The sequence below is a fragment of the Aplidium turbinatum genome, chromosome 16 (assembly GCF_918807975.1).
Source record: "Aplidium turbinatum chromosome 16, kaAplTurb1.1, whole genome shotgun sequence".
In the NCBI taxonomy this organism is placed as follows: Eukaryota; Metazoa; Chordata; class Ascidiacea; order Aplousobranchia; family Polyclinidae; genus Aplidium; species Aplidium turbinatum.
The window spans coordinates 15,917,362-15,939,285 of record NC_137487.1 but is presented as its reverse complement, the minus strand read 5'-3'; the positions used below and the strand labels follow the sequence as shown (position 1 = coordinate 15,939,285).

The 21,924-nt window shown below is 37.7% G+C and overlaps 1 protein-coding gene across 1 annotated transcript; it reads right to left on the bottom strand.

Moving 5' to 3' along the window:
• Positions 1–1,793: 1,793 nt before the first annotated feature.
• LOC145785339 (peptidyl-prolyl cis-trans isomerase FKBP1A-like) lies at positions 1,794–21,640 on the bottom strand. The gene is made up of 5 exons (XM_082597000.1): positions 21,539–21,640; positions 10,919–11,007; positions 7,381–7,425; positions 6,894–7,006; positions 1,794–2,299 (listed from the first exon to the last, which is right to left on the bottom strand). The coding sequence occupies exons 2-5, from the start codon at positions 10,953–10,955 to the stop codon at positions 2,171–2,173; spliced, it is 324 nt and encodes a 107-aa protein (XP_082453126.1). The 5' UTR covers positions 10,956–11,007; positions 21,539–21,640; the 3' UTR covers positions 1,794–2,170.
• Between the last annotated feature and the right edge of the window lie 284 nt (positions 21,641–21,924).

Here is a 21,924-nt window from a genome sequence, read left to right as displayed (position 1 = left end):
TTCGAGTACGGAATGAGTTTTTTGTGCTGAATTCGTACTGAAAAAGCGTTACATGGGGAAGGGGGAGATTGAAAAAAGCGTTACGTTGGCGTTACATGGGGGAGGGGGGGGGGTCAAAAATTCGGAAAAAAAGCGTTACGTTCCCTTAGTTAAGTTAAAAAGTTAGAAACAGGCGTGGCAAGAGAACACTGGGTGCATCAAATACAAAACAACAAGCACAAACTTCCCAGTTTGAGTTGCTTGACTAGCAGCCAGACTACTGAGTGTAGACCTGAGGTTTTTAAGCGCTCGGTTTTTCGCTCTGGAGCGTATTTTTTCTCGGGCACTCGCTCATTTTTTTAAAAGTAAGCGGCACAAAATGCGATTATCTTAAGCAAACAAGAAGTTTAGCTAGCTTAAGCAGGAAAACAGTCGTTGTGTAGACGCACCTTTTAGGTCACCAGTACTCATAGCCGTACGAGACCAAACCATTTTGGGGGGGGGGAGGCAAAACGTAAATTTGCACGCTTTTATACAAATTGCCCAAATGTAATGTATGCGGTGCATTTTGATGCCGAGGCAACTGCATCATGCCAATTTATGCAGTTTTATAAATAGACTATGATCAGATAATTTCATATTTTTTGTTGACCAAATCTAAACGATACAGTTATGTAAGTGGGAAAAATTAATGAATTTGTTCCTTTTGGGAAAACTGCCTCACGCTAATTTGGGCAGTTGCATAAACAGACTAATCAGTTTCATCAGATAATTTCATCTTTTCAGCTGCCCAAATCAATACGATGCATTTGTGAAATTTAATAAAATTAGCTATAGGTTGCAAATGTTGCGTTTTGATTTGGGCAGTTTCACAAAAGTATTAGAGACATATTTTGGTGGCTGGCCAAATTGGCATGATGCAGTTGGTTAAATGCATTTTGTACTACAGTTTTATCACCATGCAACACAATGCATCAATACGGGTGTGCCAAATGAAAATTTTGTGACACATTTCATGTGTAAATAAGAGGCTGTAGGCTACTTAGTTTGATAGGTAAAAAATATTAATTTATAGTTTTTCTTAATTCATGCAATTTTGTAGCTTTTCATATCTAGCAATTTTTGCCCTAACAATTGCAAGATTTTGCCAAAATTCGCGACGTTTTGAAACAACAGGGGGGGCAGCTGCCCTCCCTGGCTCGTACGGCTATGCCAGTACTTACCACTTACCTGGCCATTTCAAGACCAAACATAAAAGTTTAAGTCAAGCATGATTTGGGGCAACCAAATAAAGTGGCTTACTAAAAAGTAGCTTTTCTACTACACCAGAAAACAATTGCAACATTAAAGTGCAAGTTTCCCACGTTATCTTCGTGCGCGGACATTTTGCCGAAAGATATTTGTCGAATGGACAAATTGCCGAAAGGACTAAGGTTATGAACGATAGACTGAAACACATTGCGGAGAATATCGATACATATAACACAAAAATGAGTTTCGGCAAAATGCCCATGCAGCAAAATGTCCGGGTACCGTTATCTTGACTGACAATGTATCGCAACCCTCAAGAATCTAATGAAGCACCTGCAGCTCGGAAAATTGATGTGAAATTTTGCTTGCTTGACCTACCTTCTTTCTTGAATGATTTTTTTTTTACTTCAGGACGCGTTGTAAAACTGTGGTGGCGAACCGGACGCTTAAGCATCAAGAAACACTGGTTAAAGTCTACCGACATTTTTTTCTCCATCCTCGTGAGGTGTTGATATGGGCGAATTCCACTGTAGGCTACTTTAAAGAGAAACTTCAAATGCGCCTTTATCTTCACTTTACTGTTTCATACAACGGCAGTTGTATTCCACAGTTCAAAATTTATTGGATAAAAGTTTTTCTTTGTTAAAGATAGTACATCATTTTATGTGCTGTTGTCGATAGTGCTAAAACACACAATCAAATTTTGCAACTGAAAAAACACAAAAGATCTTTGGTAATATTCAGACTAATCCAAAAAATTAGTTTTACACATCTTCAGCATATAGTAAATGAAAACATAAAAAACCAAGGGAGGTTTTCACCATAAAACTGTCCTTGATTTTGCTTCTTGCAGCAAATTAAAGATTATGAACTGATGCTACATAAGATTGTGTTCAGATCAGCTGCCATGGAAAACTTCACATGAGTCTTGGTGGACTATTTATGTAAAGCTAATAAGCTCCACATCGAAAATGAGTGTTGCATTTGGTGGAATAACTCCTGAAATACCCGCAGGTCCATATGCATAGTCAGACGAAATGGTTAACTTTGCTCGTTGTCCTTTGCGCATCTGCAAAATTAAACATATCCAATATTTTCTCTTCAATGATTAAAAAATGAATCTAGATTCGGAAACTTTTATGAATAAACCTATCACCACTATAAACGTGGCTTCTGCATTACTCTTAAAGGGCGGGGAAACCCAAATTAACTTTGCGAGTTTTTTGTTTCAGCGTGATGTCATTGTGTGCAACATGCGTTTTAGCAAAAAAAAAATCCAAATTTTGTTGCCCTCGTCTCGCTAAGGCCGCTTTTGTTTGATACCCGTTTGCGAGGTCTCGTTGCGCATCAAGCTGTGATGCTGTTCGCTGTGACGTCACAAGGTACATATAGTTGTGTCCAAAAGTTTAAGACCACACTTGTTTTATAACGATTTTTGCATTACTTCAAAATACTGCATCAGATATAAGATGATGCAACTGAACCAATATATGATGCAACAAAAAACTCATAAAAAGTTAATTTGGGTTTCCCCGCCCTTTAACAGAAAGTTTGTCAAGTTTTTTTCTATTTAAAGATACTTCTTTATCGTGTGAGTCTTTTGGACCGAGGGTCCAACCCTAAATCACCTCAGATTCACCATGTTCCTGGAGAACACTGGAGGACTAAAAGATAGCTGAGGTGTACTGAGCTGGGTTTTTTTTTGCGGTCATTGACCGATTTTTTAGAAAAATGTTCGAAAAAAATATAGTCAATTCGGTCAAAATGTTTGAAAAAACAACATTTCTCAGCGAAACATAATGTTGTAGCTCTAGTCAGGAAGTACAAATTTTGGTTTGTATCAGCTACTTGAAAGCACTGGCGCCGAGTTACGGGGTTCTAAACGTGGTCTGCATTGTGAAAATATACTTACCGTTGCTTTCCACCACCTGCGAGGCGAAGCGATCGTTTAGTGCACTCAGGTGCAGGAAAACCTACTTGCGATCTACCATGACGCAATAGCGATTGAACCACGTCCTAATTTTAAATGTTTATCAAGCTGAAGCTTCACGGTTACAACTTGACCAGTTGATTAACAGTTGCAAGCCTTAAAGCAGCCGGCGGCCATCGCGGCCATGGCCGCTAAGTAGTGCTTGAATGACCGCCGGTACTACCTCCTCGGTCGGCCAATGTTGGCCGCCGGTTTCTTCTAGCCAATTATTTAATTTCGCAATAGAATGATCGTGGATTAACTGTCGAAAATATGTAGTATCAAAGAGTGAGGCAGAATTAGGTCAGCACGTCGTAATCACCACTGTTGTATTGTGCGGGAACATTTGCTATTGTATGAAATATCCAGCTGTGATCACCAGCGCTGTACGTCTTATTTGTAATTTCCGACGTTTATTTTAACAAAGTCTTAATCCGAAGTGCTAATTTACATCGGCTGGCAATATGTCGTTTTTATGTCGATTCAATGTTGTCGGACATTGAATCGTTGGTAAAAAGGAGAACTAGGCAGGGTTGGAAGTCGTTAGTCAAAAAGCAATGACTATTTCACTATTCGATAGTGCCCAAAAAAGCAATGACTTTCCGCTATCGATACTTAAAAAAAGCAACGAATAGCAATTACTAAAAATTGACTGGCCAAAAAAAGCCCAAAAACAAGCAACTCGCAAACTCAAAAAAGGTACCAAAACTAAAAAAAAAAAACAATCCCAAACTTGCGGGAAAACCGCAAGGTTTGCAACACTGTTAACGGCTCTCACTGGCATGGTTTTTCTGAACTGTGTTGTCGAAAAATTTTCCTTAATCCTTTAAAGTTCGAAAACCGGAAGGGGACTAGGTCGGATAGTAATCCGAAAACCAAATCTCGTAAATTCGTTTTGACGACAAAGTAAGTAAACAACAAAAAATGATTCAGCAGTTCTCCTAAATATCGATTAGTGAAAAACGAATAATGATTTCGTTGCTTGCATAAAAAAGCATTGAATAACGCGCATTCGATATTTATTTTTAAAAGGAATGGGTATAAGCATTCGATATTCAGAAAGCAACGAATAACGCTATCGAATAGTGACAACGAGTCGTTACTTCCAACCCTGGAACTAGGTTAGTTGACATCGAAAGGGAAAACACGTGTCTTCATAGTTGAGAAATGTTCACGCTATGGGCTAGTGACTTCACACCCTCAATGGTGACATCATATCGGTATAAATGGTCAGGTTTTATGAAAGGGAGTCATTCCATTATAATTCAACAAATGGTGAACACTACCACCTCTTAGATTTTCTTCATTTTTACATATTTAGTACATATTTTAGAATAATATTCATAACTGTTGGAATTTTTTTGATACCTTGTATCGTTTTCAAGTTATCGCGATTTAAAATTTCACATTTTTGCCACTAGTGGCGCCATTGTGCGTGGGAACATTTTGGGAAAATGCTCTAAAGTCACCATTTCTTGTCCAATTATGATGAACAAAGTGTCTATTCCCATGTTCTCATGAGTGAGGAATTCAATGATGCTATTAAAATATCAAAATAACAATTGCTTGATATGAAAATCTTCATGTTAATTTTAAAAAGTTCCTCAAACTTTAAGGCCCCCCCACTCCCCCATGATTGCATAATTTTTTTTCTGATTGGCTCCATTTTGTAAAGTGATTGTTTAGTTACCAAGAAACTGAAAATCTTTCACTGAACTTTTCTCTAAGTGCTTTTATCACATTGACTGTTAGCATACCCATTGAAAGCTAATGATTGTATTTAAGCTATTGTGAAGTTAAGGATAACAATTATGACTTCAGAGCCATTATGACTTCACAAAGACATAAAAATGATGTGGTTAGAGAGAGAGAGAGAGAGAGAGAGAGAGAGAGAGAGAGAGAGAGAAACCTTTTATTTCGTCTGTTGCGACAATAGTACGGTACAATTATAAACAATACGAATAAAATAGTACCATAGCTATCTAAATACCACAACAGACAGGAAGCAGCGAAAGACTATATCAGTCATCGAGTCAGCTGCTTCCCAGTTCTTAATGTGACAAATGTCAAGCATCGGCAAATTACGTTGAAACAAGATAGGCTGATGTTCAGTAATATTAATGAAAGAAAAAAAACCCTCAATTTAAAATAAACAATATCACACAACATCATAAAAATCAATTTATTAAAATATAGAGCTTTTGCCACACATGTGTGGCTTCTTCAGTATAATCTTATTCAAATAGAATTATATTTGAATATTTTCAATCGCTTCAATCTTATTCAAATAGAATTATATTTGAATATTTTCAATAGTTTCTATTTGAATAAGATTATACTGAAGAAGCCAAACTTGTGTGGCAAAAGCTCTATATTTTAATAAATTGATTTTTATGATGTGGGGTGATATTGTTTATTTTAAATTGAGGTTAACCACATCATTTTTATGTCTTTGTGAAGTCATAATGGCTCTGCTCTGAGGTCATAATCGTTATCCTTAACTTCACAATAGCTTAAATACAATTATTAGCTTGCAATGGGTATGCTAACAGTTAATGTGATAAAAGCACTTAGAGAAAAGTTCAGTGAAAGATTTTCCGTTTCTTGGTAACTAAACAATCACTTTACAAAATGGAGCCAATCAGAAAAAAAATTATGCAATCATGGGGGAGTGGGGGGGCCTTAAAGTTTGAGGAACTTTTTAAAATTAACATGAAGATTTTCATATCAAGCAATTGTTTTTTTGATATTTTAATAGCATCATTGAATTCCTCACCCATGAGAACATGGGAATAGACACTTTGTTTATCATAATTGGACAAGAAATGGTGACTTTAGAGCGTTTTCCCAAAATGTTCCCATGCACAATGGCGCCACTAGTGGCAAAAATGTGAAATTTTAAATTGCGATAACTTGAAAACGATACAAGGTATCAAAAAAATTCCAACAGTTATGAATATTATTCTAAAATATGTACTAAATATGTAAAAATGAAGAAAATCTAAGAGGTGGTAGTGTAAAATTTCTTTAAAATTTGTTGAATTATAATGGAATGACTCAAGGTGGTGTGCAGTTGAAACAATTTTAGTGTCGTTAGATGGTCCCGCAATACTGGATTACAATCCCGATAAAGTAGTTATTGCGTGGTACAACGATTCTATTGCAAAACATCGCCCAAACTTTAACAACGCAAAGTGATCATTTTAGCATTGTTGCAAGTTTAATTCTATTTACTTGTGCTATCGTTATTTGTATTTTGGCCTCCAAGCGCGCAAATTTGGCCGCCGACAAGGAGCTCCCGGTAGGCCACGATGGCTGCCGGAAAAAAACACGAGTGTTAAGGCCTGCGGCCTTCAAGCACGCAGATTTGGCCGCAGAGAAGGAGCTCTCGGTAGGCCACGATGGCTGCCGGGAAAAAACACGAGTGTTAAGGCCTGCGGTTGTTATGTAATGTTCGTATTAGATCTGAGGTGTACGTCGTAAACAGACACAAGCTACCGACTACCAGCAAGCAAAACGTTAAACAACAAAATTGCATATCACCGCCTCTGACTACTGTTAGCAGAGAAAGTGTTGCATGGCTAAATGCTGCATAAATTTGATCCAAAAAAAATGTATATTCTGTTGATAAACTTGCCCCCTTTGCTTCCCCTGGACAAAAGTCAGAATAAAAGTAGAAAACGATTTGAACTACCTGAGCAACTCCTTCATCCCAACCTTTGATAACTTCACCATGGCCCAGCCTGAATTGGAACAGCTTTCCTCTATCACGTGACGAATCAAACTTTTTCCCATCAGTGAGGGTACCTAATTGAAGCAGAGATACTATCTTGATGTACAGACTGAAATGTAGATACACGTACAATCGTACATAAACAACTGCGTTACACTTAACCATGTAGATGAATATTTTGCTTGTGAATGAATTATTGTTAAATTGTGTGTAGGCTATATCGCAATTATTTTTGCTTAACTTAAAACTTGCATTGTGTTTTTCAGAAAAAATTTCATCAGCTCATTTAATAACAAAACATTTCAAGGTCAACTAACCATATTTAAGACAGCCCAAGGGAAAACTAGCCTATAAAAGTATTATCATACACCTTATTAAGAAAAAGCATAGTACAATAGTACATAGTCTACTACGTCAAGCTTCCTAATGACATTGACAGCAGATATACCTGTATAATGAACAGAGACAGTTTGTCCTTTCTTTGGGATTTCACCTAAATGAAAAAAAAACACTTGAAATTAATACAAACTACAGAAACTGGATGAACATTAATTTAGCAATTCAAATTTCTCACTTTTTATGAGAATTGTTTTTGTCGCATTTTATGCAATTACATAAGTGCTATTTTGATTATTATTGTTTTTTTGTGAGCTTATTCCTTCCAGCTTAGCTGTAGCAATGTCGAGTACCAACTCTTTCGATGACATGCCAGTTTGTTTGGTTATTTAAGCAACCTGGGATTCGTATTATTACGTTTAAGTGACCATTATTCTTTCTTAAAACTTGCCCAAACCACCAATACCTGCTCTGGACAATACCACTGTTCATTCCTACTATTTTAAGAGTTCTTTTCATTTTTCACTTTTATCGATAAGGAGGGAGGAAGGAAGTTTTCTTAGAAAGGCACTAGATCTAAAGGTGGATGGGAAGAGGAAACGTGGTCGTCCAAGAAGAACGTCGAAACAACAAGTGAAGGATGACTTTAAAAAAGTCGGACTGAAGGAGGAAGATGCAAGGGACAGGGTGAAATGGAGAAAAGGGATTAAGACAATTGCTGCGCGGAAACAATCGGCCACCCCCACTAGTGGGGAACAAACCGACGATGGATTATGATGATGATGATTGAAACTCGTACCTTTAGCCATCTATCGTAACATCTTCATCTATTAACTTCCAACTTCTGTTTTGCCTTTTGTTTACATTTATAATGCTGATTGATTGCTAAATTGTAGGGATTAATAAAGCACTGCCTAGTATGTCAGTCCTTTTTGTTTTTAGTAGCACATGCTTGTTAAACGATATCTCATTCAATATTTCCTTCTTGGTCAAAGCATTCTTTAGATGCAACTTTTGGTTTAAAATATTTTGACATGCTAACTGTACTCTCAAAGTACCTAGGTTTATCATTTTTGCTTATGATACACTTGTAGACCAAGTAAAAGCAATTGCGCACTCTTTTTGCTCTCTTTATTTTCTTGTGGTGGTATTGTCACTTGGTTGACTTAACAAATTGACAGACTGACATGCAAATACGGCATGTAGGCTGAAAATTAGCAACTTTAAGTAATACCTTTCACAATTAATGAGGAATTGTCACTCTGCTAGAATTAGCTTACTTCAATAAATATCGACGCATATGTTTATTAGGGTGGTTCAAAAAAAATCAATTTTTGAAAATGATATGGGCTACCCTGCCAAAAGTTTCCATTTCCAGAAAAAATAACTTATTTTTGAAAAATATTAATGTTTAGGGGTGCCCCAAGCCCCCAGAAGTTTTGGCGATTTCGTTATAAAAGCCTAAACTTAAAATGGCTGTGTTTCGAAAACGGTTCATGCTAACATACAAGTGTTTGGGTTCATTTTGATCAGCAAAGTGAGCTCTATGATTTGGCAAAGAGTAATAGTACTATAAAGTGAATTTTCAAATTTCCGATTTTCATGTTAAATTTTGTTATGTGTTCTAAAGTTGTATTATTGCTGTACAATAGTAAGCCTATAAGTCTATTGGTTATTACCAAAGTCCACACAAGGTCTTAGGTCATATTGGGTCCCCCCACTATGACAAAATGGGTGTTAGCTGTTTAAAACAAGGATTTTATGGCGACCAACCACTCACTGTTGCCCAATTAAGGTGTTCTTTGATGCTTGAGGAAAGCGTTTGCGATGCTGAGAGCCTGAGACACAAGCTGCAACTGGTCTTCACCTTTGGTCAAATGTCCAGAAAATGTTTTTACAAGGGCAACACTTCTTTTAGCATAGTCATTAGTGACAATCAGTCATCTAAAGAAATCTTTGGCCATTTGGTAATCACTGTTTCCATCCCATTCTGCAACTGGAAGGTGGAGAAAGGCATATGGGATTTTCAGTTTCTTGAACAGCAGTTTCTGAAAAGCTTGAAGGAGTATGCAACCATCAATGAGTCAATCTCCAAAGTCGCAACAGAAAACAGGTGGGTCTGTCTCCTTAGATAATAATGGTCGCTGAGGAAACCGAGAACTCCAGAAAAAAGAGCTACTGTGTTGTTTGATAACATACACACCAAAACATCGGCAACATTCGCTACAACCAACACACAACTGCTGTTCAAGAAACTGAAAATCCCATATGCCTTTCTCCACCTTCCAGTTGCAGAATGGGATGGAAACAGTGATTATCAGATGACCAAAGATTTCTTTAGATGACTGATTGTCACTAATGACTATGCTGAAAGAAATGTTGCCCTTGTAAAAACATTTTCTGGACATTTGACCAAAGGTGAAGACCAGTTGCAGTTCCTTTTGCAGCTTGTGTATCAGCATCGCAAACGCTTTCCTCAAGCATCAAAGAACACCTTAATTGGGCAACAGTGAGTGGTTGGTCGCCATAAAATCCTTGTTTTAAACAGCTAACACCCATTTTGTCATAGTGGGGGGACCCAATATGACCTAAGACCTTGTGTGGACTTTGGTAATAACCAATAGACTTATATGCTTACTATTGTACAGCAATAACACAACTTTAGAACACATAACAAAATTTAACATGAAAATCGGAATTTTGAAAATTCACTTTATAGTACTATTACTCTTTGCCAAATCATAGAGCTCACTTTGCTGATTAAAATGAACCCAAACACTTGTATGTTAGCATGAACCGTTTTCGAAGCACAGCCATTTTAAGTTTAGGCTTTTATGACAAAATCGCCAAAACTTTAGGGGGCTTGGGGCACCCCTAAACATTAATATTTTCCAAAAATATTTTACACAAGTTATTTTTTCTGGAAATGGAAACTTTTGGCAGGGTAGCCCATATCATTTTCAAAAATTGATTTTTTTTGAACCACCCTAATGTTTATGTATACCACCTTCTCAAGACTATATATTTTTAAACCATATGTATTCATTCAGGGAATTTTGCCTCTTTTTGTATTGTACTCAAGGTTCACCCTTGATTCTGCCATCAACACAAGATTACATTCAAGCAGAAGACACCATGGGGCACAAAAAGGGTGAAGTGTGTGAATGGCACCTTCACAACATAAGGTACTGTACTGTATTGATTTCAATTGATGAGTGATACTATTTTCACCCGGCTGGAGACTAATACACCAGCTCAGCTGCCAGTTCTCATCTGACTAGTTTTGCCAATTCTGGTTTTGATCAGAGTGAGGGTAAAGATTATGATCCGATAACTTATTAAATGTTTGCCAATCCCTAAAAGTGCCAACAGGGCCTGACAATTTTCTAGGGGGGGCTAACTCTTTGCCGCAATTACTGGACTTGCTTTGAGTCGCAGTTGCGGGAAATTTTTGCCAGTTGTGGCATTGTTGATTCCTTTACCTTTCTTTCCATTTCGAACAAACTGCAATAAAATAACTACTATTTTTACTTGAAAATATCCTGCAACACTGACAATAGGCATTTAGAAACACCAGAATAAACACATTGAAACAAGGAAATAACTAAATTATTTCTTCACAAATTTACTTGCAGCACAAATTCACTTACCATTTGCATCCTTAATGATCTCAATATCCACACCCATTTTCCAATTTAGCTTCTTGAAATTTGTAGTTAACAAAAACAAGGTTTTCACACTATGAAGACAAAAAAACATTTTTGTTATAACCATGGCTAATGTAAACACCCAGATGTAACTAAAGAAGGTATTTGCCCCTTTCCATGAAGAAGAATCACAGACAAGTTAATCATTTTGACGATGAATCTGCCATGTATATGCTAGAAAGTCCGGAATGGCCCGTTTCGGTGAGTGCGATCCCTTAACGGGGGATTTTTTCAATTTTTTTTTTTACATTATTGGGTACCGTAGCCTAATTATCATTGCCGTTTTAGGGTTAGGGTTTAGAGGTTAGGAACTCACCGAATAAGACTCACCGAATAGTAGCAGACCTAGAAAGTCATACACCCCTATAACCTTGATACATGTTGTACCACGACTTATACCGTACTAATTTGTTGTATATTCAGGGTTGCAATATCCATAAAACTGCATTTTTAGGCCCACAAAAATTCGACCAACCAAAAAAAAAAAGGAAAAAAAGTTGACTACATCATAGGCGCCGACTTTTCAAAAAACCTTGGGGGCGAGAAAGGTGATGACGTCATAACCATAGCGCTATTTTACTCAATTAAAATAGTCTTTGATTAAGCTTAGTGTCTTGTTTATATTAACAAATAGGTCGCAAACCGAATTTATTAGAATCGCTGCTTGAAACGATTAGTTTTGCGCATGCAGTACGCCTAGTCGTAAAAATTTTGATATTGTTAGCTCATAATTGGAACTGTTGGAAAACAAGCCGATTCATTTCCTTTTCGTGCGAGTGAACAACAACGATCAAGACAGTGAAGTTATCGAAATAAAACGCAAAAAATCATGATCTCAAGCAGAGTGAAAACCCGGTATCAGTTTTATCAACCTCGTTTCGCTAATTACTTACTTTCAAAGCGTTGACAACGGCGAAGTGTTTTCTCTTCTTCTTTTTATCGAAAGTCTTTATAGTCTTTTATTGAATACAGTAGGCTATACTCGAGTAAAGGTCGAGATGTTCGCAAGTGATTTTCACCTCAAAAAGACAAGTTCAACTAACACGGGACAAGCTGTTGTCTCCAGCTCAGCAATTTTCAAAATGAACGCACTAAAAATCATTGTCGACGTAGATTACGAAGTGTGAAATCGTGTTGGCCTAAGTAAAAGTTTTGAATACGTTTATTTGCAGTGATTCCAACTTAATTTTAAAATTCAATGATTTCTTGTCAATTCTAAACTTTATGCACTTGTTGAGCAATATGCAAAGCTCACGAGACAAAACAGAAAGAGGAGATTATTTTTTTATTTTTGCGTGTAGGATATAATCGTTCTTATTATTACGTAACATTCCATGATTGTTAAAGTCGATGTCAAACCTTAGCGGCCGCATAAAACAATGATGTCAGGTTAGCTAGTTGATAATAGCGGTAAGAGACGTCGTTAATGCAGGCAATATCTGCGACCAAGACCATTAAACACCTTTTGTTTTATCGTTTTTCGATTTAATTCTCACACATTACAAAGAAAACAATGCGTTCTGTTGAATCATAATTGTCTCACAGCGGGAAGACCTCGTTGAAAATAGCGCGTCTAATTTAGCTGGTTTACTTAATATTGCAGTGAATAGTTATGTGACTATTCCAGCAGTACTCTACCATCTACTTTGAAATTTCCATACCGTATGAGATAGCCATGCAATCAGCTGCTGTTTTGCGGGCAAGAGCAACGTAGGCTTTTCTTGCTTTCGGCATTCTTTAAGTCCGTTTAAATTATCTAAATCTCTTTCGCGAAGTGTTTTGTCTTTGAAACACCACTTGTCATCACCATTTTTGTTGCCCCTCATCCATAAATTTATGGGGGGCGCCGCCCCCCGGAAGTCGGCGCGTATAGACTACATTATTTTTTATGACTTTGCAACTGCAAAGCCGAGGAAGGTAACTGCCTTGAAATTTTAATAGGGTGTATTGTTACGGAATGGCCCGTTTCGGCGAGAGCCCCCTTAGGCGAGTTCCCTATTCGGCAATGTTTTGAAATTTTTTTAAAATTATTGGGTACCGTAGCCTAATTATCATTGCCGTTTTAGGGTCTTATTTCAACGTTTAGCGACGTTAGATGTAGGGATTGTAGGCTAGTGGTCGTTTAGGATCAGCAGGTAGCATAGCCTAGTTATCCCGACCAGCAGAAATTGCCACTTTTCCATCGTCGCTAAACGTTGAAATTGTGTAGAAAAGGGAACTTTTGCTGACTAGGATACGTTGAAACTGAGAAACATTCACAGAAGCCCTTTGATTTGTTCCAAGAACCCATTAGCCTAACAGTTCATTTTTACATTGATTCAACGTCTGAATAGTCTACATTGAATCATCCAGTTGGCCTATTGTTTTTATTTACATTGATTTCATGTCTAAATAGGTTGATTCTATGTAAAAAAGAACTGCTTTGCTGACTGGCGCGACGAGCTTGTAAATGCAATGGTTAGTTTCACCGATCAATCGCAACACCGATTTGCACCAAAACTTCAAAGTGCGATTGTTTGTTTGGCAACATGCACAAAACAAGATATTTAAAAGCATACCTACGTGCTGCTGCGTGCAAAAATTGTTTGTGTGCAGCCGCTTGCACGTAATTAAAATGAGAGTTTAAAGGCAGTGGCAATTTGACCGGCGCCGGTCTTTGAATCTGAAACACTATTTGACTGGTCATGACGTCACTATACAGTCACTTTTTTCTTTTTCTCTTTCAAAGCAAAAGACGAGAAGCGCGTATATAAGTTCTAAATTCGACAATTATGTTTAACTCGATCCGTGGCGCGTGCGATACTTCGTCGGCTTATTCTAGAGGGAATGAGTTCGATACCACCCGGAAGCGTTCTTTTTCTTTTTAACTAAATTTTGACCCAAAGTGCATTTTTGTAGTCAATTTTTAATTTGAGTTGCCTACAACCCAATTTTTTATGTCTTTTCAAATGTGAGTAATAAAGTTAGAGTTTTTTTAATTTGCTGGAATTTGAGAATTTCTCTAGGTAATTTTCCGTTTGTGGCCGTGCTAACTACTGATATATAGCCTACTACATAACTTTTCATTCGGGCACGTTTTAAACCTTTCAAGGTTTTGCCACCTATTCCCGTTCATTAACGTGCTGGTAGGTCTATATCGATTTTTGTAGTTAGTATCTTTTTCGTCCCGGACGCGTTAATGACGAAAAATAAAATGATTGATTGATGTGACCGTGTTTGCCGAACGAAGCATTACATTTTTGCTCTCAACAAGTTAGTTACGATATATACAATGCTTCTTTTAAAAAAATGGTAATGGTATGTAAATGTAATGCAACTCAAATTAAAAATTCAAGCCTTAAAGCAGCCGATGGCCATGGCCGCTAAGTAGTGCTTGATTGACCGCCTGTGCTATCTCCTCCGTCGGCCAAGTTTGGCCGCCGGTTTCTTCTAGCCAATTATTTAATTTCGCAATACAATGATCATGGATTAAATGTCAAAAATATGTAGTATCAAAGAGTGACACAGAATTAGGTCAGCGCATCATAGTCACTACTGTTGTATTGATTATATCCAGCTGCGATCACCAGCGCTGTACGTCTTGTTTGCAATTCCCGATGTTTATTTTAACAAAGTGTTAATCCAAAGTGCTAATTTACATCGGCTGGCAATATTGTCGTTTTTATATCGATTCAATGTTGTCAGACATTGAATCGTTCTTCTTCTTTCGTTTGAGACTAGATCAAATTTCAGGGCAGGTAGTGGAGAGCCAGGTGAGTGTAGCTTCGTCCAGCCATGTACTTCTAGACTACCTGTACTGGACACAGGTTTTTATTGAATACGCTAGTGGCCCCATGCGACGAAAACCGTAATTACCGAACAAACAACACCGCAGTACTGTTTTAGGTGTGAGTTATGTGGAATATAGCAAAGAGTTAGCTGCAAATGTTTGTTTATTAATTCTAGTACATTAAGCAGCACAGAAAGTTGTAATGCAACGTGAATTTAAGGAGAGGTGTGACATTGATGCAACACAAACAACAAGGTAGGCTACGCGGAACAATGTCCAAGAAAGTTATCACTGAATTATTTTCATCGCATTCTTGGCTGAAACTTTGTGCTGGTAGGCTATAGCTTTAATTAATTTCTCAATGTTTGAGGTACGATTCCACTGACGACGACGCCAAAATATCGGTTGTCCATTAATTATTATTATTTATTTGCGTCAGACAAAGCTGTCCATATCCAAAATAACGAGATAATACACACACTGCAAAGGTCACAGAGAGCCACTTTGGATGTCGTCAGTTTAAGAGTTCACTAAATATCTACTATTACAAATTTACATAGGCTACAATGAGCGTTGGAAGAGTTCAGTTCAGTTGTTTTTTTATTTCTGACCATCATATCAACACAATACACATCAACATAGCAAAGGTCAAGAAAAAGGTAGAAGCGACAAAACGCGAACGTTAAAACGTGCTTGTGATCGAAGTAAGTTATTGAGTTGAAAAAAATTTGGCACGGTCGCAACACCTTCAGAAAAATTTAAGATATAAAGGGAAAATTAAAAAAATAAAAAATGTTACAAAACAAATAAACATATAGCCTATAGGCTATAACTTTATTAGCCTACATAACTTTAGCTGATATATTGAAGATTTGTATGGACAGTTGCTATGAAGATCGGCCATGGTGCGTTGAAAGTATTCAGAACGATAAAAACAATCAGATGACATCAGGTCTGATATAAAGCGATTTGAGGAGTGTATGCAACGGTTGATAAACGAAAACATGTTTTTCCTCAATAAAGCATCAAACGTTGTTATATTATTCATTACTTGATATTCACGGACACTGACATAACGAGGCAAATTGTGCAATATTCTGAAAGAATCATTGTAAGCAACACGTAATCGTTTTATTCTAGAAGATCTAAACTTGTTCCACAACTGGGATGCGTAAAACGACATACAGTAAGAGCGAAATAAATTGTTTTTTAGGTGGGTGAGCATTTAGCAAAATAAAATTTTGCATTGTTTGCAGCACAGTCCTGAGAGCGTACTTGCCTTGAAATATCATTTTCATCTGAGAGAGAACTCTCAATAAATACACCCAGATATTTTACAGAGTCTGAACACAATTTCAGATTTACCTAGATATAGCAGAGGAGCACGTGAAAGATAATAGACATAGACTACCAATATTGAACCAATTCAATAGCACATTTGTAAGCAGTTAAGCGAAAATATAAAGTCACATCTCCGGTTGTTAGTATCCACCACGCAACTTCGTAATTTTACGGCACGACGTTGATCTACCGCTTTGTGATAGATCACGAACATAATTGGACATAAAACAATTATAAAACTTGCAGATCATATTGTTGATGATATCATGGCCCATGGTGCACTTTGAAATATCTTTATAATTTTGCCAAAGATCAGTCAATGAAACTGTGACAAGTCCCACAAAAAAATGTTTTTTTTCTTCAATTGCTAAGAATTTTTGCTCCAGGAAAGGTTCAGAGCGAATTGAATTGAAGATACAGTAGCAATGTTGACACAAAGAAAACGATATATCATTACGTGGAATAAATCCACCTCGATTAATTTCATTCGTATCATCAAGAACATCATCAAAGCTAGTTGTGTGACAAGACGGTAATTGACATTTTAGGTCAGCAAGCAGGTTTGTAACTTCACTGAAACGAGTTATTGTGCGATTTGCAATATTAACATTGTTCTTTCTTTTTTTACTACTCAAAAAGGACTCGTATGACAAATCAACAAAAATCTGCAACCCCATGCTTAAAGATGGAATTTCAGCAGTCATGTCAACAATACAAAGAAATAAAATGTCATCTTTCAACAACGCAGTAATTTCAGATGGCATGGCTTGTTCTGTCTGTATTCGCTCATATATGTCTTCAACTGATCTCACCTGGTCTTTTTCTAAAAATAATTTGCTCATTTTCTCTACATTTTCAGTATCTTGTTTGTGTCTGGCACTGGCAAAAGTAGTTTTGGATCGTTTGGGTGGTGGCTCACTGGACATGTAAGTTGGGCAGTTGGGAAATAGTGTTGGCAATGCATCATTCCTTAGTTTTCTGTAAAAGTGACAATACAAAAGCTATGCATCTCTTTTAAGATTAGAGTTTCATGATAAACAACACATACCGGTACTCTACGAGTCAAAACATTCAATGGAAGGTCTCAATTTCATAATCAATAAGCCTAGGGCTGCATATAATTGGTAGGCCCAACATGATTAACACTACTTTTAACAGCCTACTAGGCCTATATGGAGGAAATAAGATATGAAGTAGCACAGCAACATAAATCTTAAAAGACAATTAACTAGAATTTATTTATTTGTTCGAATTTATTTGTGTTTTGAATAATTATGTTTTGTTTTTTTTCCTCTCTCTCATCAACAAAACCAATAAACAGAACTGAACTAAGCTTTGGGTCTTGTGTACTTTAAGCCGTCCATGTTCAATACAGACATCTCAAAGTACAAAAAGACCATTAGCTTTTTTCTGTATCCATACAATCTGAGGCTCACTTTCTTTTGAGATCCGAAGTTCCTTTCTTCTTAATTCGACTTGCATTAGAATCTTCCGATAAACTCACAAAGCAATCATCAGTAAAATGCAAAGAACACACCTTAGAACTTTTGCTTGAAACAAAATCTTTTCGAGAAAGTTTGCAGATCCATTTTTCTAACAGTTCATCATTTTGAAAAGGAAAACTGTGCATTGACACACCTTTTGGTGTTTTATGCCTGGCTATCATAGCCACTTTTACAGCCATAAGCAGAGCAACGTCCCATACTTCGAAATTTTTACTAAGCTACACAACCTGCAACAATTCATCAGGTGTCTTTATTTGTAAATTGAATGACTAAATTAGTCTAACATGTAACTGCTGTGATAAGAGAGATGAATTGGAAACATCACTTTCTAACTGATTTCAACTCTGTATGCTTTAGTTTTACGGAAATTACAAAATACCATAGCTAACTGCTTACAGCAGCCTACTACTATTATGTAGCCTAGGCTATTTCCAAAACTTGACTTCTTGCATACGGTACCTTAGTGCTGTGCTGTTAGGCTATCAATGTTACTCAATGCAAGCCTTCTTGTATTCACTGTCAACAATCAAAAACGTGCTATTTCTTGATAATGTTTTATGCTTTGTAATGTTGTACTTAGGCTACTTTTGTACTGAGCAGTAGCCAACCATAGGTTCCATTCTCACTGTAAGCTTTTCCATATCTACTGCTGTGCTAACATCACATTCAGGCACACCAAACATTAAAAAAAGGTACCGTAGCCTACCATTCTGCAAAGCACACAATTTCCTTCAAAGTTTAAAACTGAACTATATATTTTTTTCATAAGAAATCTTAAACGAACTGAATTCTCTGTCTTCGTTCTGTCTGGCTTTTGAAAAACTGATTTGAAAAAGCGCAATTCGTTTGGGTCCACTGTGGTATGGTCACGTGATGAATACGTCACCTGTGTCCAGTACAGGTAGTATAGAAGTACATGGTCCAGCATTGCTATACCATGCGTTCCATTTGGTGCCTTGTAGATGGGACATTCGAGAACGACATGGTCAGCAGTTTGTTCCTCCGCGCCGCTTTCGCAGGCCGATGAGGGAGCCAGACCCCACTTGTGCATGTTGGAGTGGAAGCGACCAACTCGGGTTCGGATTCTGTTGAGCTTGACCCAAGTTGGCCGAAGAAGGTCCATACCAGGGGGGTGCGCCACCAGGTGGGGTATAAAACCATGTAGAATGTTGTTAAAAAGAATAACTAGGTTAGTTGACATTTGTGGGTAAAACACGTGTCTTCATAGTTAAAAACACTGTGGGTTAGTGACTTCACACCCTCAATGGTGACATCATAACGGAATAAATGATCAGGTTTTATGAAAGGCGGTATGCAGTTGAAACAATTTACTGAGCTGCAAGCAGTTAAAACAATTTAGGGTCGTTAGATGGTCCCGCAATACCGGATTACAATCCCGATAAAGCATTTATCTATTGCAGGACGCTGCCCAGACTTCAACAACGCTAAGTGATCATCTTAACATTGTTGCAAGTTTAATGCTATTTACTTGTGCTATCGTTATTGTATTTTGGCCTCCAAGCACGCAGATTTGGCCGCCGAGAAGGAGCTCTTGGTAGGCCACGATGGCTGCCGGAAAAAAACCTGAGTTTTAAGGCTTGAAATTTGGGTTAAAATTTATTAAAAAAAAAAGAACGCTTCCGGGTAGTATCGAACTCATTCCCTCTAGAATAGGAGCCGACAAAGTATTGCACGCGCCATGGATCAAGTTAAACAAATTAGTCAAATTTAGAAATTATATACGTGCTTCTCGTCTTTTGCTTTGAAAGAGAAAAAGAAAAAAAGTGACTATATAGTGACGTCACGACCGGTCAAATAGTGTTTCAGATTCAAAGACCGGCGCCAGTCAACTAGCCACTGCCGAGTTTAAATGCCCATTTGAGCAACTTGTGTTTCTTCTGAAGGCATGTATGACTGGTTTTGAGTGTGCTTTTGCTGGCCAAAAAATAGCCGATCAGGCCTCGAAATTCGTTTTTGTTGACGGCGGACAAACGTGTCCGGTCTGAGCAGCTATCTCGGCGGACAAATTAAGTCTTACGGCGGACACACCAGTTTTAACGTCGATCGTCATACTTAATCTCTTTATCTTGATAAGTCTTCGCCATTTCAGAACCATAGCTACGGTTTAGGCTTTTTAAAATTTCAGCGAAGTCACTCTGAAAGGCTTTCATCAGACCAACGACGTGCGCTTGACGCCGTGTAGCTACTAAATATGATGATGATGATAATATGATGATTGTTAAAAACTTAAATTCTATGGACTTTTTGTGTCTGATGCAAATAAATAATAAAAAAATAATCCGCCGCATAACTGATTAACTTCCACCGAACGAGGTCGTGTGGCTTCTTGCGTCACAATGCTCTGGGCACGAGTCGGAAAACTTCTACACTAACGCGTAACGCTACTATTTTCTAATGTGCAAAGTTTCACTAGGCTTTTTTCTTTAGGTTTATTTTTGCGTGACATGTGAGCGAAAGTGACGAAAAGAATAAACAAAACATTAGAAAAAGCACAATTATTTTCCCCTCTCCGTGATGCGGTCGCCTCTCCAAAATAGTACAGTATCAGTATTCCATGAGACCACGGCAGGCTCGGAGTTATAATCAGCGCAGTCAAGGCCATTCAAACATATGCGCATGATGAGAGCTTCAATAACATCGATCTTCAAAGACGTGCGCCAATCTCCACGAGATCACTGCTTGTCGTTAAGATACGTGATACCGAGATCTATTCCGTGTCTTTTCTCCAGACCGGCTAGTTGAGGGAAAAGCGTAAATGCGAGCTCTTCTTTAGCAATAAAATATGCGATTTCAAACAACCTCTTAATTTTGATGTTTTTTTTGTCACTCATATTGTCGATGGCCTTGATGACCGGAAATTGATGGCTTGGGGTAAACGATGTGTTGTGATCTTTGACAGAGCTAATCCTTAGATTCGTTGTTCCTTTAATATATGCGTCTATCACCACTAAAATTCCTAGTAGTAGGTTCATCGCCCTCATTCTCACTTTCAGAAATTTCCCTGGGCCTCTTCATTCTTACTGTAATACCAAAACTTAAGTTTTGCGGCATCTTGCTGTAGTAGCCTATACTCTTATAATCTAACTTTGTAACCAACCTTGCCTTATCAATATTACTCGGAGATCAAAGCCAGACATTGTGACATAAGACTTGAACTAAGTTGCGCGTGATTAGTGTAGAAGTACCGGTACTCCCATCAATTCTTAGCTAAGAATTCACCTCTGTTACGCTGATTCAATGTCATCAATCGTTGAAGCAACGTAAAATTCGAAAGTTTTTCTGCTTGAATGGAAGCTAAGAGATACAGTATTAACTTTTTCTAGATGCGCGCTTGGAATGCGATAATTTCGCATTCCCAGCGCAAATTATATTCTTGCAACAGTTGTTCGTGCTATGCAATGACGATTTGTATCGCCAGTTTCTGCGATATTTCTCGGCGGACAAATATGACCGATCTAGAGGGTACTTCCCGCGGACATCACATGCTGTGACGGCGGACATGTCCGCCGTGTCCGCCGTGAATTTCGAGGCCTGGCCGATAAATTATATCGGCTACTCCTGATATCGGCTGACCGATATATTGGTTGAGCTCTACTGATAAGCAAATTGGAGCTGGTATACAAGTTCCGTCCCCCTTGGTACGGTAACTCATGGCAAAGACAGGACTCAACCAAACATATAGGGTGAAACTACTTTACCTTTGCTTTGCTTACTTTACACACTTCAATCCACATGTTTTGGTCAATTCCTTTTTGTCATGAGTTGCCAAGGGGGGGAGACTTGTATACCAGCTTCAGCAAATTTAAAACAAGGAGAGAGCTCATTTTTTGGAAGACAGTGATTCATTGTCTACAAACCAATGTTCAAAAATAAAAATAGCTAAAAATTTTACAAACCACCAGAACAATTTGCTATCATCACACTTACCAAAAGCAAGAGTCCAAGACATTAACACAAGTCTGTTCAACAAAAAACTAAAAAGAGTGAAAGACCCTTTCAGGCTTAACCTCCTTGCCGCCCAGTGGAGCAGACGTGTTTCCAATTTTTGTTTGCGGAATATTTATCCAAGTAGCTTTGGGATAAAGTAAAATCACAGTCTCTATATTTCTGTAATATAGAGACTGTGGTAAAATGATTGATTGATAGAATCTTTAAACCTCGGACTGGGAAAGCTTCTTGCAGGGCTTAATCCTGGCAGTTTCGTATACTTGTAGAGGCTGAATCACTGACGCAAGCCCGGTCACTGAGATTGACAGAGTGAAGTTTCCGATTGTTGAAGTCTTGTTGCCTGGGAATTATTCCATTTAATAGAT

Excerpts from the sequence above, each read along its gene's own strand:
- LOC145785339 (XM_082597000.1), bottom strand. The coding sequence starts at position 10,955 with ATGGGTGTGGATATTGAGATCATTAAGGATGCAAATG. Across the intron at positions 7,426-10,918 it reads GATCATTAAGGATGCAAATG|GTGAAATCCCAAAGAAAGGA; the intron begins GTAAGTGAATTT and ends TTTTTCATTTAG. Across the intron at positions 2,300-6,893 it reads GGGATGAAGGAGTTGCTCAG|ATGCGCAAAGGACAACGAGC; the intron begins GTAGTTCAAATC and ends TTAATTTTGCAG.